Below are 14820 nucleotides of genomic sequence, written 5' to 3'. Positions count from 1 at the left end.
ACCATTTTGTGCAGTCCTTGGTGACTGATCTTTCTCGACCAAGGTGTAGAAAGACATCTGTTTTTGTGTAGAAATTTGAAGAAGGTTGACCTGAACGCTTTCAGAGAAGAAACCTGCTTCAGTCAAAGTTGTTATTAGATCCTCCCACAGATGTTGATGGGTTAGCAGAGTTATATAATCAGACTTTACTAGAGCTGCTTGATAAGCATGCGCCTGCAGTCAGCAAAATTGTTGTAGATAGACCAGATTGTGCGTGGTTTTGTGAGGGGGTGAGTGAAGCCAAGAAACAGAGACGGCTGGCAGAGAAAAAGTGGAGGAGGACCAAACTTGAGATTGACAGACAGCTGTATAAGTTAGCCAGAAATAAATATGTTTGTGCTGTAAAAAAGGCTAAGTCGCTATTCGTGCAAGAGCAGCTAGAGGCTGCGAGTGGAAATCCCAGAAAGATTTTTGACATTGTGAACAGCTTGTTGGGTAAGAACGGAACTAGTCCAGTTCTTCCTGAGGTGGATGTCAAGTCAGCTGCTGATCAGCTGTCTTCCTTCTTTGTTAATAAAATAACGGAAATTAGTGCTGGACTTGAGAGTGCAGCTTGTGAGTTGCCAGAGTGTGAGGCAGATTATTCTGTGCCATTTGCTGGTGTTCCGCTGACTTCTTTTACGTGTATTGATGAGAGTTACTTGAGGAAACTTGTAGCGAGATCAACTAAAATTTCATGTGCCATGGATCCTGTACCAACTAAATTTATTCTTCAACTTCTGGACATTTTATTTCCTGTCATCTTGGACATTATTAATGCCAGTTTGAGAGCAGGATGTGTTCCACGGTGTTTTAAACAGGCTGTTGTGAAGCCCTTGTTGAAAAAAACGAACCTGGATCCTTCCGACTGTAAAAACTATCGTCCAGTGTCAAATTTATCATATCTTTCCAAGCTACTGGAGAGGGTGGTTGCAGAGCAGCTTATGACCCATTTTATTAATTATGGCTGCCTAGATAAATTTCAGTCAGCGTATCGTCCTGGCTTCAGCACAGAAACTGCTCTTCTTCGTGTGACAAATGACATTCTTTGTAGTGTCAACTCTGGCAACTTAGTGCTGTTAGTATTACTTGACCTGAGTAGTGCGTTTGACACCATCAACCACCGCATGCTGCTCCAGAGATTGTCGTCAGAGGCTGGTATCCAGGGCGCTGCACTGCAGTGGATTGCCTCCTATCTTGCCGAGAGATCTCAGAGAGTGATTGTCGGCTCTGCAAGCTCTGAGGCAGTTCCTCTGGCGTGTGGCGTACCACACGGCTCCGTTTTGGGTCCATTATTATTTTCGCTATATGTTTCACAGCTTGGACGGGTCATTGAACGCTTTCAGATGGGACGTCAGTTCTTTGCGGACGATACACAGATTCTGAGCAGTTTCCCCCCCCCCCCCCCCCGACCGGCAGTGGCTAGGGTTGCGCTTCAACGACTCGAATCTTGTTGTGTTGCGGTGAAGGCGTGGATGACCAGGAATCGTCTTAAACTCAATGACGACAAGACAGAAGCGTTACTGTGTGGCCCCAGGGCCAGACGGGAGCAGATTGGCATTAGTGCCGTGCAGGTCGGTGATGCCTCCATAGCCTTTGCTGACAGTGTACGGGATCTAGGGCTGTTTATTGATGCAGAGCTCTCCATGTGCAACCATGTCAGTTCTGTTGTGGCTAAGCCCTACTACTTTTTGAGGACTTTAGGTAGACTACGGCCCATGCTGACTCAAGCTGCTGCAAACTCACTTGCTGTGGCTACCATCACATCACGATTGGACTATTGTAACAGTGCATTGTGGGCTATACCTGCTACTCAGTTGGATCGGCTCCAAAGAGTTCAAAACACAGCTGCCAGGATTGTCACCAGTGCAAAGTCGTCCACTGAGCACATCACCCCGATCCTACAGAGCCTTCATTGGCTCCCAATGAACAAGCGTATTGACCACAAAGTACTTTCCATTGCCCAGTCCTGCATGTCTAAAACTGCTCCTGACTATTTGCAGGAAATAGTTCCTCCGTACCAGCCGTCACGTACCCTGCGCTCAGGCTCCCAGTCACGCTTCTGTCTCCCTGCAGTGGAAGACACCAACAAGAAGCGCACTGGAGCCAGGGCCTTCAAAAATGCGGCTCCTAAGCTGTGGAATGCTCTGCCATCGTCACTCTCCACCATCACCTCACCAACCACGTTCCGCAAGAAACTGAAAACCGATCTGTTTCTTTCAAGCCAGTCTTAAACTACCAAGAAACACTTATTCTGTCCATTTTTTACTTTTCCTGGTGTTTTATATATTTGTTCACTTTTTTGTTCTTCATTTGTTCTTTTTTCTGCGCAATGAGCATTCTTCGGAATGGATACCTGCGCATTACAAATCGACATTATCATCATCATCATCATCAAATTAAAAAGCTGCCACCATTTACATCCCTGCCGATATTTTCTGAGATCTGTTGCATTGTGGTAAAGGGTGACACATGACAAGCTACTTTATTTCACAAAGTCAAAGCTGCATTCTCCAGCAGCATAAAGAATGAAAGTATTCAGGGTTATTCTGTCATTCCCCATTTCTCCTTCACACACACAAATCAAGCATCATGATCATGGAATTATTTCCTGACACCAGGGACGTATATAGGTTCATGCTGATACCGTTCTAAGCAAATAAAACTTTGTACAGTGATAGCAGTAAATGTATCCTGAGAGTAAGTAGCAAAGTAAAACATCGCTCCTGGTCCAGAATAAGATCAAATGAGTATTTTTATATGCTTTTGTTATAATTAGCCTGCCATTTCATAAATTTAGTAGCGAGTTGCTTCCCATATACTAACACTACTGAAAATCTAGAGTTGTTTCCCTTTTACACTTTACGCTATCGCAAGGCAAAATATCCTTGCAAAAAGTAATTCTCACATAAAGGTATAAAGAATAATGTAAATAAAACTACGAAAACAATATAAAGAATATCAGCCGCAGTTAGGAAATAAATTGCTGTTACAGATATGCAGAAATTGTAAAGTAGAAATTATTTAAATATTATGTTGTGTTACTAAACCTGAATATTATGTAAAGCTAAATGCAACTCTTTCCGTGTTTCAGTTGATGTAGTAAACACTCTGTCCATGACTATAAGTGTAGGATCGTCTTAGCTGGCATAGATCTCCGCGTAGTACAAAGCGATTATGGATAAATCTAAAAAATGTTCTTATCGGCTGAATATTTGATACGTCCCCCAATTGGGGACTTCGATATTTCACTGATTTAACAAACATGTCGGAGGGTTAGGGACTTGCTCCACCTCTGCCAAGGATCGGCCTGGTGATATCGTACCTCCAGGACTGACCCACTCCCCTTCAGGGGAGAAAATCTAATGAATGTCAGATTTGAGAGTTAATTACGTTATTACTTCTGATTACCTAAGAAACACATTCCTTCCTAGTCAATAGACGTCACCCAATCGAAAGCATTTAATTAGAGGTTGAAGTTGGCGACCTGACATCCTCCAACTGATTCCATCGACTTTGCTTTAAATTAAGCACCAATAAAACACAGGTGAGGGCATATTTGGGCGTGCACATCAATAGTGACCACAGTTGGGTTATATCGGTTGACTTGGCATCCCACCAAAGAGTCCTGGGGTATGTGGAGGGAGGGCGTCAGCTGGGTAAGTAAAAGATAACATTAAAGAGGGGACAGGATGTCAGAAGGGAGGATTTACTTTCAAACCAGTCTTAAACTACCAAGAAACACTTCTGTCTATATTTTTTACTTTCCTGGTGTTTTATATATTTGTTCACTTTATTTTTTCTTCTTTTGTTTTTTTCTGCACATTGAGCATTCTTTGGAATGGATACCTGCGCATTACAAATCGACTTATTATTATTATTAACCACTCAGTTATCCGCTCCTTGTAGAGTTATTTCCCATAGATCGTACTTCCGGTCGTACGTTGTTTAGGTCGAGCTGTTGAGGTAGACAGGAAAGCTATGCTGAGGAAAAAATAATTTAAAATCGTATTTAGGGGCGCTTTGAACGTGGGATTACGATTTATTTAATGATGACAGATAACTTTAGTTTTTGTTACCAAAATGTTGTGAGAAAATGCAATAATTTTTTCATGAAAGGTATGTTTTCATGAGCGATCAAGTGGCTTTTAGGCAGTTATTGCCCTGATAGGAAGATAATGGTGATATTTATAAAAGTTGTTATGTACTAATGATGGTTTGCATTAGTCACACTCTAGTGATGTAATACATCAGAGAAGCAGCTTTTTTTATTATATGGTTAGCTTGATTATATCATTTCAGTGTTAGTAACAATTAGTTTTGTCCTACACACAAGAGGTTAGAAAACAAGCTAGGATTTCAGCTTTTAGTCAAGACAGCCTGCTTTACGAAAATAAGAAAATTGTCCAAGAATTGTGAGATGTCACCTTATTGATAATGGCATTCTATACAGGTCTGTTAAGAATAAAAGGAAAAAAGTATATTTTTATTTGTTATAGTTTTAAAGCTCATTGTGAGAATAAGAGGAGAGAAAAGGAAGACAAGAAGAAAAAAAAAAAACCAACAGAATGACAGAACATAGACAAAAAACTTAATGTCTGGCATTCTATTTAGTAATTGTTTTTATATTTTATATTTTGTGCTTTTACTAGGCTCATCATGGGAGGAGTGCTTAGGACTTTATGTGGAGAAAGTGCAGGTGGGAGTTGTACGTAAGGATATAGTCGAGAAGCTTGTGCAGTTCCCTGATATATTTGAGGTTGTGAAGGCTGACAGTGAAGGGAATGAAAAACCACCTGGTGTCTACCTGTCACAATACTTGCTGCTACCTGAAGACAGAACAAAAGCACTGGATCATGTAATGAGAGTACTCAGGCAACAAGATGAACTAGTTGCTCTGAGAGGATGGCGAGATGAGGTGTGGTTTTGCCAAAATTCTAAGGATAGGTATAAAATTTACTAGTTTTTATTTCTTTTATTTTCTCTTTTTTCTAGTGATCCACAATTTTCAATTCCATATTTCAACAAAAAGGTGCATAGAGCCTAATCATATGAGTTTCACCAATGCATATAAAGCATTGTTTAGATCATTTTGATTTTCAAAATACATCCAATAATTTTTCATAGTTCTTGATTTTATCCTTGCTTTGCTGCAAGGACCTCTATCCTTCTTATTTGGTTAGTAATCATGCAGTGTTTGTACATCTTGAAATCATGATCTTTGTTTGTTTTCAGATGTACAACGTTATGAGGACATTTTCAGGCCGACCCTACTTTCAGGTGGAGCGAGCTGCATCATGTGAGCATCTTAATGTTTTGCTTTGTGACCATGAAACCTTGGAGTGGATGCTTGCTGATATTGTTGTTTGATGTCAGTTCAGGTGTGCTTTATATTTTAGCACAGTCTTCAGAACATTTAATGCTGTCCATTTGGCAATACTGTAAACATGTACAGTTTTAAACTTGGTCTGTCGACCTGAACTATCTTGTACTCATAAACACCACTGCATTTCTCTAGGTATGCATGTCTTGTGCAGCTTTGATTGGTGTGATGACATATGGGGTGCACATCAATGGCTATACATACAGTCCAGATGGAAAGCTGATGATGTGGATTGGTCATAGGTCCAAAAGCAAACCTACGTACCCGGACATGTATGACAACATGGTCAGTGATGTTGGTTGTATGTTGGTCAACAACCTTCTGTTCAATTATATGTTTTGTTTCAAATTTAATATATTGGTAGTTGTTTTTAAAATTTATCTTGAAAATAAAACTTTGTCTTGATTTAAGTGATCAGTTTTTGTTTATAATTAAGATAAATGACCTTTAAAATGTTGTTTGGATTTGAAAAACAGAATTTAATATAGGTGGAATGCTGATGAGAGCTCTGGTAAACAACCTTGGTTTACTGCTGTGCGCATTTGTAGGCAGTAACGCTGGTGTAGGCAGTTGCTAGGATGTGCTGCCGTGTGTGCAGACAGTGTACTGCAATGTATGTATTAAAGGTAGTGTTACAGATAGTCTAGTGTTAGAGTAACGTTAGAGATGAAGAGTCCCAGAGGCAAGACTAGAGGTTTCAGGAAGTGAATGCAAGTGGTTCACCTTGCACAGGTTATAGTGAGAAGAGAGCCAGCCCTCTCCTTCTGCCACTTTTACTTTCTCTAATAAATTAAGTACCCATTTCTGCTCCATAAGTACCAGCTTACAGACAGCAGTCATAGTGATTATACAGTGCTACAGACAGTAACTGCAGTGTGATAATGTAAACAGTGCTGTAGACAGTAATCATGGTGATTATTCAGTGCTATGAAAATTAACCATGATGTATACAGTGCTGGTGAGCATTCAGCAGCCAGGTGCTGTGGCCATGCTGGTGGGCTTATGTCATCATTGTAAACATTTCTGATGATGTGGCTGTGGATGTTGATATAATAGTGTGTGAGTGTAAACAGTTCTGGTGAGCTGTATCAAAGACTGCTGTGTTGCTGTCTACAGAGTGCTGGCGGGTTGACAGCAGGCCTGTCAGTGATGGAGTGTGCATTAAAAGAATGCTCAGAAGAAGCAGCAGTGCCAGATGAGCACCTAAAACACCTGAAACAAGTTGGACTTGTTAGGTGAGCATCTCTAATTTTAAGGAGCCTGCGGTTAGTGCTCTGCTAGAGCAAAATGTTGTTTGTTTGAGGCTCATACAAACCTGTGATTAGAAAACTTTCTTTGCTAAGCCAGTGGCTGCCTGGCAAAAATGGGTACCAGAATTATCAGGGATAGTAAAGGCAGCAGAAATAGGCAGCAGTGCAGATGCAGGTGTGGACAATGAACTTGTTTAGTAACAGGTAACAATAACACAGATTCCTAGCCAGAAAAGCAAATAGAAAAATCAGTAGATCCTCTTCTACAGGCTCTGGTAACTTGGCCAACTTGTGAATCTTAGAAGGTATTGTGTCATGTTATTTTAATTTATTAACATCAGTTGAAGACTTGATTTCTGACATACATGCTTCTGTAACCTACAGTTGTATTTATCTACTTTTTGTTTAGTTGCTGTTATGAGAATGAAAAAGGAGTGTTTCCGGAGAACTTGTTTGTCTTTGATCTTGAGTTGCCTGCAGATTTCAAACCAGTGAACAGAGATGGTGAGATGGACACTTTCTACCTCCTGCCACTGGACAAGGTGAGAGGCAGCTTTTGGAGTGGGGTCATGACTGAGGTGAACATGGCAGCTTCTTAGTGTTCACCTAAATAATGAAAAAAAAATTTATATATATTTCATAATTTGGATTTCTAGATTAACCTAGCTTTTTAGATCTTGCGTACACCTCACCAGAGGAATTACAGAAGCTTTGAATCCTTTAAGGTGCTGAAACAATTATGGTGATGGCTCTATGGGATTTTACAGGTAAGTTCTATGATTAGAATTGGAATGGTGGCAGGGATTGATGGATGCTTGTTTGAAGAATTTGTTTTATAAAAGTATATTCTACCTGTGGCAAAGATTTCATAATGCACACTGTTTCACACTAAAGATGTAAATAAATTGAGAAATTGAAGTGTGCCAAGATCTTTGTCAGACACAGCTGTTTCTAGAGCTATACTTACACAATGTACAAGACATGTTTTTTTGAAATTCTGCTTTGTGACACCTGCATGATTGATATGGGTGTGTGTGTGCAGGTCAAAGAACTGATCATTGGGGATGGCTTCAAACCCAACTGTGCATTAGTCATACTTGACTTTTTTATTCGACATGGCATCATTACTGCAGACTCTGGTGAGTGCTCTTTATGCAGCATACATCAGTATTGTTATATGACATCATTATTGACATGATGTGATGGCAGAACTTAAGATTGTCATAGCAGACCACAGCAAAACAGAAAATTCTCATCTCTGTGGTAAAAGTTCTTCCTGTGGGCATTTAGTACGTTTACTTAAACCATTCTTCCTTAGAACATGTTAATATATATATACTAGTTTCTGTATACCCTGTGTTGATAAAATTAAAAAGCGAAAGGTACTATTTAACTTGAATAAGTAAAGTTTGTGTTAAAATGTATTTCAGTGACCCACATTTTATAAGCCCACTCAGCCTGCATAAGAAAAAAATCCTCACCCAGTGTCAATATACCAGTGTGCCCTCTTCCTACTGCCTTCAGTAGAAAAGACATTTCCCTACTAATCACCAAGCATTTGTGTACATGTGTATTTCTTTGCTTGTGATTGTGTATCTTTTTTTTTATTTCAGAGCCTAACTACTGCTTATTAGTTGAGCAGCTTCACGTTCCTCTGCAGACCATTTTTTCCAAATTTGACAAGCATCAGTTCTGTATACCAACATAAGTTTTACATTTGTAGTATTTGTTGCACTTGCTGCTTCTATGGAGAAAGAATTCTTGAGTATGGCTGACTTGTATAATCAGAGAAAAAGATGATATTAAAACAAAGAAAAAATGTGCATTTTATCCTTTTTTCTAGTATTTTTATTCTATTTGATAGAACTTTCAGTACAATAGTAACAGTGGTGTAGGAACCAGGGGTCAAGGAGGGGCACCCGCACTCTCAAAAAAGAAACTGAGGAGGCAAGAATGTGAATGTTGTTCACTGTCAGCATGAAATTTGCCCCAGCAAAGACAGGCATCACTCTCCGCCACTTAGTAATGCTAGTTCTTTCAAATGTGATTTTGCCAGATGTATGTGGTACAGAGGCATCATAGTTTTTCTTAAAACAATTTCATTGTCTATCAGAAAGCTTAGCATTTTAATAGGCTCACCTCTGAGCATGAAATACAGTTGGTTATACCGTTCTTTCAGTAAGCATAAAAATCAAACTGCTAGGGATTGGGGTGTTTTTTAAAAAATTTTTTTTTTGAGATTTCAAGACCCATCCATGTGTTGGAAGGGTGTAACTAGAATTATGTGCACAAGTCACATGTACATTACGGGAGGTGGATGCAGCAGTAATGCAGCATAAGACTAACCAATCAAAAAGTATTCCACCCCAAAGCACATACACTGGCATGTTATGATAATGTGATACAAACATGCTGTCACACCTATGACACAATAAGCATAAAACTTTTTTCAGTGTTATGGATTTATTTCTAAAAGTACACTTGGTACTGGCAGCCACATGTAATGTCCATGTAGGTAACAAAAAATAAGCTTGATAGCAAGGCCATGTGGCTTTCAGATTATCACAGCAATACGTGTATTTACAAAACATTAAATTGTACATATTCTTTACACTGCCAAGTCTAATGAAAGTATGTGGGTTGAACCATATAATCCAAGGCACACGACAGATGTTGGATGACACATTAGCATATAATCTGAGGTCTCATGTAGACCACGCTTTCACTCCCACATCTTGTCTTGAGGTCAGATCTGACAACTTCCCACCCTCCTGATAGGGATGTCACATCTGTGTCTCACTTAAGTAATCAGAACAAATTGTTTATTAACTTCAGCAAAATAAAAGTGCTAAATAACGCTGAAAATTTCACTAAAATTTTTAAGTGGATGTTAATTTAGAAGGATGCAGAATATTTTAAGAGCAGCATGAAATCTAAAACAACCTTGGATGAAATCAACAGCTTAGACCTGTCTTATGAGTTCTTTGGACATGTAATGATGTGATGGTGAACAGCCTCAAGTAAGCAATATACATAATATCAAAGCGAAAAAAAAAAAAAAAACAACCCCATCACCCTGTCCTGAAGAGGTCACTCACATTACGCTCCAACTAATGAATGTACTAGACAAGGGAAGTAGGCAACAGCTCCAGGGCTATTAGTGATTTCTCTGGATATGCTCCTTAACGGCGTAACTTTGAAATCCCTGTTACATTAAAAATTATAGCTGATGCAATGACATTTAAAAAAAAAAACCAAACTTGACAAATACCATTAAGTAAATGATACAACAGGCCACATCTTTGATCGTCCCTGTCCAAAGCTTCCACTTCCTCCTGTCTCCATCTGTTTTTTGTACTCCCTCAATGCTGTCATACTCAGGGGCTGCCAGTCTGACCGGAACTTCTGCAGGGTCTCTATGTCGGCCGAGTGTCCTCTCTCCTGAACTGAAGTTGCTACCACAAGCACAATAAAGAACTAAATTAACCTTTTGAAAATATGAGGCCACAGTTAAATTGGACAGTTACTTATTTTTTGGTACGAAATAAAAAAAAATTAGAAATTGGTCTGATTTTGGATATTATACAAGTTACTCGGGACAACAAGTGTTAAAGAGTGTTTAAACAAGTCATTGCCAGTTAATTTTGTTACAAATAATTGAGCATATGTATTCAGTGAAGGAATTCTGCTTGTAGTAACTGGTAGATGCCAATCATTGTGCATGATAGCCATGTGCAAGCTTACCAGAAACCTCTGGTTCATCATGTGACAATTCCAAAGCAGAGTGGGACTTGAAATCTGGCCTGATCTGGTGCAAGCTGGTTGTTGACTGCTCTTCCTGGAACTTCTTTGAAAATGTACCATCACTCTCTGCACCTTTATCTGTCAAAAAGTGGTACCTGTTAAAACAGACAAGCAAAATGACAATGTATCTTGTAAACGTCACTGTTCATTAAACTACTAATGTGAAGAATTACCTGAAAATTACTAAATTGTAAATCCCATGGAGCATTTTTCTTCAAGAAGCAGACCATATGAAGGTAAAACCACGACCTAGATACCCTTGAGGTGAACTGTGATCCAGGTAGGAATATACCAAAACTATCTTTCATCATGGTGACATCTATACACATTTAATTTGTACACTCACAATAGAGCTGAAAATATCTGTGCACTAAAAAGATTTTATTTTGTAAATATGAAGAAAATATTTTTTAAGAGTGATCAAATTAATCTGTGCAGAAATAAGGAAAGACAAGAAAGTGGGATCTGATAAAGAACGTGGAGAGGGAGCAAGGGGAGCAGCTTCACTACACTGCTGAAGGTCCCACATAGTAAGATCCATGGTGCTGTACCGTAGAGTCTTGCTGTGCTTGTGTCGTTGCTGTGCGATGCTCAGCCAGATATTCTGTAATTCCTGAGCAGACTCACTCAACTGGCAGCTGTGGGCAGAATGTCTTGTATTCCTCTGGTCCTCACCCCTGCTGTTAGCTTTGTCCCCAGAAGATGTCAACCACTTCATGTACTCGGCTGCAGGTTTTTCCTGGACCAACCACACTGTACACTTTAAAATCTGGTAATGTAAACATGGTATGCTTTTGTAGGTATGATGCATATAGAATAATGAGTAGACAAAAAGTGGAAAAAAATGTGACATTTTTCTTGTGTGCTGGGGTGTAGCACAAGACAGCGGCAGCTGCAGGTGTCCTGCAAATGCATATATGTTTGAGTAGTGTCTGTGTTGGGGTGTTTAGAAGATGGATGTGTTGTATGCTCACCTGGTCAGCCTCTTCCCATGATGGTATGTAGCGACTGATGCTGTCTTGCTGGCTGCTGTCTGCTACATCTGGCAAAGGGTTGTTGTACATAAGGATAGTTGTGCGGTCTCTGTTGTTGAGGGAAGCCCGATACATCAGTTCTGCCTTGTGACGCAGCATTTTTGTGTGTTGCAGGTGGGATTGGTCTAGCAGCTGATCAATGTCTGGGACCTAAAGACAGAGAGATTACAAACATAACAGCCATGACTGATCATAATTTCTGCCTTAGATTTTTCATTGTCACAAACCTTTTTTTTTAAAAAATCAATCAGATGAAAGGGAACAGGAAATGGAAAAAAAATGGGTGGATGGCAAGTGATTTGTGTGGGTGTGAGCATTTCATGGCTGCATTTTCTGTGATGCAACAATGTCACTGACATAAATTGTGAAGATCAGGGCTTAGAAAGCGGTCCGGTGGCGCAACGGTTAGCGCCTGTCACCAATACAGTGAAGGTTGGCTGCCCTGAGTTCATTTCTCGTCTCGGGCATGCTGTTCTTTCTCTGCACGTGGCATCTGTTTACAGGGCTGGCTGCCTTGCCGTAATATAGCCTTAGCTGCTGACACAGCGTAAAATCCATTCCTCCCCCCCCCCCTCAGGGCTTAGAAAAAAAAAAAAGCAACTTTTGTTGCTGTTTTGCATTCTTGACCTGGACAGGAAATCTGACTGTTTTCCTAAGTGCTGTGTTGTCAAGTCCTGACCAAGCTTGTTAGAAGATTGTAATTTATTCATGTGAAGACCTGTTGAGGTGAATCTGAGTCAGTTTGATGGCAGTCTTCAAAGAGGACTTTCTACAAAAGTGACTGTAACAAAAGACCTTTATCTTTAAAGGGGGTGGGGGAGGGCTTATGTTTTTAATGTGTCTTAATTTCTAATATTATATGTATTCTCAATTCAGATTTTTGTTGATGTTTTCTACTCCATCTGAAGTAACCAAGGAGTTGCACTTTCCTTTCCAGTATAAAAGGTCTGTTTCATCTGTAAACTTTGTCATTCTTGTTAGCGTTCATGTCTGAGCCAACAGTCCAGACATAAATCCAGTTGTTCATGGAGAATTTAGTGTCAGTATCATTGTGAAGAAACTGAATGCTCCATGTCAGAGTACTCTGTGAGACTTTTATCAGTGTCTGTATAATCGAACAGACCTTAGTTACAAGATCCAAGTCTTTCCTTATAAAATTTTGCAAAATGAATAAATTCTACTTTAAGAAACAATAAAAATGCATCGATGAATGAAACAGGTTACATGTGTTACTACTCCGAGCATCTTGTGATGCTGTCATGTTGTGCTGCTAAAGTATCAAAATGCTGTAGCATGTTGCTACTCAGCTGGAGCATGCTACGTTGCTACTCACATCCTCACTGGCACAGAAGCTGCGCTGCACAGGTGGGCAGTGTTTGGTCAGCCGCTCACGCACAAACGCTCCAAATGCTGCCTGCAAAACATACACCACACAATGATGTGTAAGCATGGAGTGTGTGTGTGGGTGGGTGCATAATGTGTGTGAGAGAGAGAGAAAGATAGTAGCGCAAAAATAGTCCTTTTTTTACAAAATCTGTTGTTATTTTGGTATCACCACACGCTGGTGAATTTCCATGTTATACTGAACAAGAGTTGACAACTGGCACAACTGCCCCAGGCCCTGCGATAAGAGATTCTTGTGGTACGGTATATAGCCTACACTTACAGCTCTTAGCTCTGCATGTTGCTTTTGCTGTTTAAGTAGAGTATTTGAGCTGACAGTGTTGGTTGAGTTACTGCAGCAGCAATCACATCTTTATTCCCCAGTAACAAAGTAAATCACCAATCTCAAGAGCTGTGTGACATAAATGTACTCAGTTCCAAAAGGCAATTTTATGTATGGAAACAGATTTGTACAATAGCTCATGCAACCCGGCCCAGGAACTGATACCTAGGGCACACACATTCACAAAAGATGCGGTCTCAATGTTATTACTGCCCTGTGTTGGTCTCCACAATACTGGGAAGTGACAAGATATCAAAAGGCTGGTAGCTCCAGCAACTTTGGTCCATGATACTATATATATATATGTGTGTTATATATATGTTTTATATGAACTACACTTGAAACTTTGTCATGTAAAATGTTTAGTCTCCATCAAGTTCAAACTGCAAAGGTCTTGTGAGAATGTATAAAACGACTGAAAATAGTGCATGATGTGTCATATAATATAAACAATATAGATGACGTTCATATTATATATACATAAGCAAGCAAAGCGAGAAGAGCATCTAAGCCATACTGGTCACAGCTTCATGACACTCACCTTCAGTTCCTGTGGGAAACGCTGATCACTCTGCACTAGTTTTGTCTTTGATTCCTCTCGCAGCACGTCCCACAGCTCCCCTGCCCCAATGTGGCCTATACACAACAAACACACACATGCATGGGTCAGATAGTCTGAACAGGTCCTTGAAGTCTTCTGCTAGACAACCCACAGGAACAATAGCTATCTCTCTTTCTGATGACAGCGACTAGGTGTTAGGAACAGGAGGTTGTTGCCCCTGTCTGTTAGAGATTATTGCCCTTACCAGTATGCAGTGTGTTTGCTGCGTCGTGGTTTCGCGTCAGAACCTGACGTCATATTATGACGCAATTTTAGATTGTACGCATAGCGAAACTTTTTTGGGAAGAGCAGACGACGGTAGAGGAGAGATAGGAAAGACAGGCGGGAAAGAGGTCTTGCTGTACGTGTGGATACAGGGACCGGTAATAAGTGAACTAAGTTGCTTGCCTAGTCAAGGAACTACTGAGGGACCACTGGGAGTGAGGAATCCCAACGAAACGCCGGAGACGGCTGGGAGAAGTGATGAGAGGCGGACGGAGTGTGTGGAGTGTTCGCTTTGGATCTTGTGTGTTGATCCCAGAGAATATATTCGTGGTCGTCGGCTAGGTGTCTGCCAAGTCAGCACTTAACCTATTAAGAACCGGAACGTGTGAGTGGTTCCTCTCAGAGTTTTGTTCGTGGACATCGTCAAGTGTTGCCAAGACTGCACTTTTAATTTCTGGACCAGGGAAAGGGAGGATTTTACCAGGACGTTTTACTTTTGGTTTCTCAGACGATAACTTCAGGCAGTGCGGTGTGAGTAACTAAGTCTTTAGCGAACTGTTCAAAATAATCGTCAACTTTGATTTACAGGCCGCGGCGTGAAAGACTTCCAGACTGTATATATAGTTCGCAGTAGTGTGTGTATGTGTGCCTAATGTTGAGTTATATAAAAATATTCGTTACCCACGACAAATCTATGTGATTTATGATTGAAAGAAATGTGTATACAGTGAGTGCGAGAAGTGTGAAACTGAGGACTGAACGCGTCCCTGACACTAGAG

General features: G+C 40.3%; 2 protein-coding genes and 1 non-coding gene across 9 annotated transcripts in view; 2 read left to right on the top strand and 1 right to left on the bottom strand.

Annotated features, from left to right (window-relative positions):
- Positions 1-3169: 3169 nt before the first annotated feature.
- Positions 3170-3365, top strand: LOC112573016. Its single transcript, XR_003101128.1, has one exon. It is a non-coding gene; the product is annotated as a U2 spliceosomal RNA (small nuclear RNA).
- Positions 3366-3936: 571 nt separating this feature from the next.
- On the top strand, positions 3937-8474 carry LOC112571855 (nudix hydrolase 20, chloroplastic-like). 2 transcript variants are annotated; one of them, XR_003100896.1, is made up of 9 exons: positions 3937-4137; positions 4671-4936; positions 5254-5317; positions 5556-5686; positions 6518-6636; positions 7061-7193; positions 7377-7418; positions 7694-7790; positions 8265-8291. XR_003100896.1 is itself a non-coding variant. In XM_025251198.1 (8 exons), the coding sequence occupies exons 1-8, from the start codon at positions 4068-4070 to the stop codon at positions 8357-8359; spliced, it is 975 nt and encodes a 324-aa protein (XP_025106983.1). In that variant the 5' UTR covers positions 3937-4067; the 3' UTR covers positions 8360-8474. The 2 variants fall into 2 exon arrangements, 1 of the variants encoding a protein (XP_025106983.1); XM_025251198.1 differs by lacking the exon at positions 7377-7418 and having other exon boundaries at positions 8265-8474.
- Positions 8475-9095: 621 nt separating this feature from the next.
- The window catches only part of LOC112571853, a 50695-nt gene continuing 44970 nt past the window's right edge, over positions 9096-14820 (bottom strand). For 5 of the 6 annotated variants that reach the window (XM_025251191.1, XM_025251196.1, XM_025251194.1 and 2 more), the window contains 6 exons: positions 13757-13851; positions 12823-12903; positions 11430-11639; positions 11007-11194; positions 10396-10550; positions 9096-10106 (listed from right to left, as the gene is read on the bottom strand). In XM_025251191.1, the coding sequence (XP_025106976.1) occupies positions 9925-10106; positions 10396-10550; positions 11007-11194; positions 11430-11639; positions 12823-12903; positions 13757-13851 (911 nt within the window). In that variant the 3' untranslated portion in view covers positions 9096-9924. The remainder of the gene's footprint in view (positions 10107-10395; positions 10551-11006; positions 11195-11429; positions 11640-12822; positions 12904-13756; positions 13852-14820) is intronic. The other variant, XM_025251193.1, reaches the window with a different exon arrangement.

This window comes from Pomacea canaliculata, linkage group LG9 (genome assembly GCF_003073045.1).
Source record: "Pomacea canaliculata isolate SZHN2017 linkage group LG9, ASM307304v1, whole genome shotgun sequence".
Taxonomy (NCBI): Eukaryota; Metazoa; Mollusca; class Gastropoda; order Architaenioglossa; family Ampullariidae; genus Pomacea; species Pomacea canaliculata.
This window is presented reverse-complemented; position numbering and strand designations above follow the sequence as displayed.

Coding starts and splice junctions, on each gene's coding strand:
- LOC112571855 (XM_025251198.1), top strand. CDS start 4,068: ATGATGACAGATAACTTTAGTTTTTGTTACCAAAATGTTGTGAGAAAA. Junction 4,138..4,670: donor CAATAATTTTTTCATGAAAG/GTATGTTTTCAT, acceptor TGCTTTTACTAG/GCTCATCATGGGAGGAGTGC. Junction 4,937..5,253: donor TGAGAGGATGGCGAGATGAG/GTGTGGTTTTGC, acceptor GTTTGTTTTCAG/ATGTACAACGTTATGAGGAC.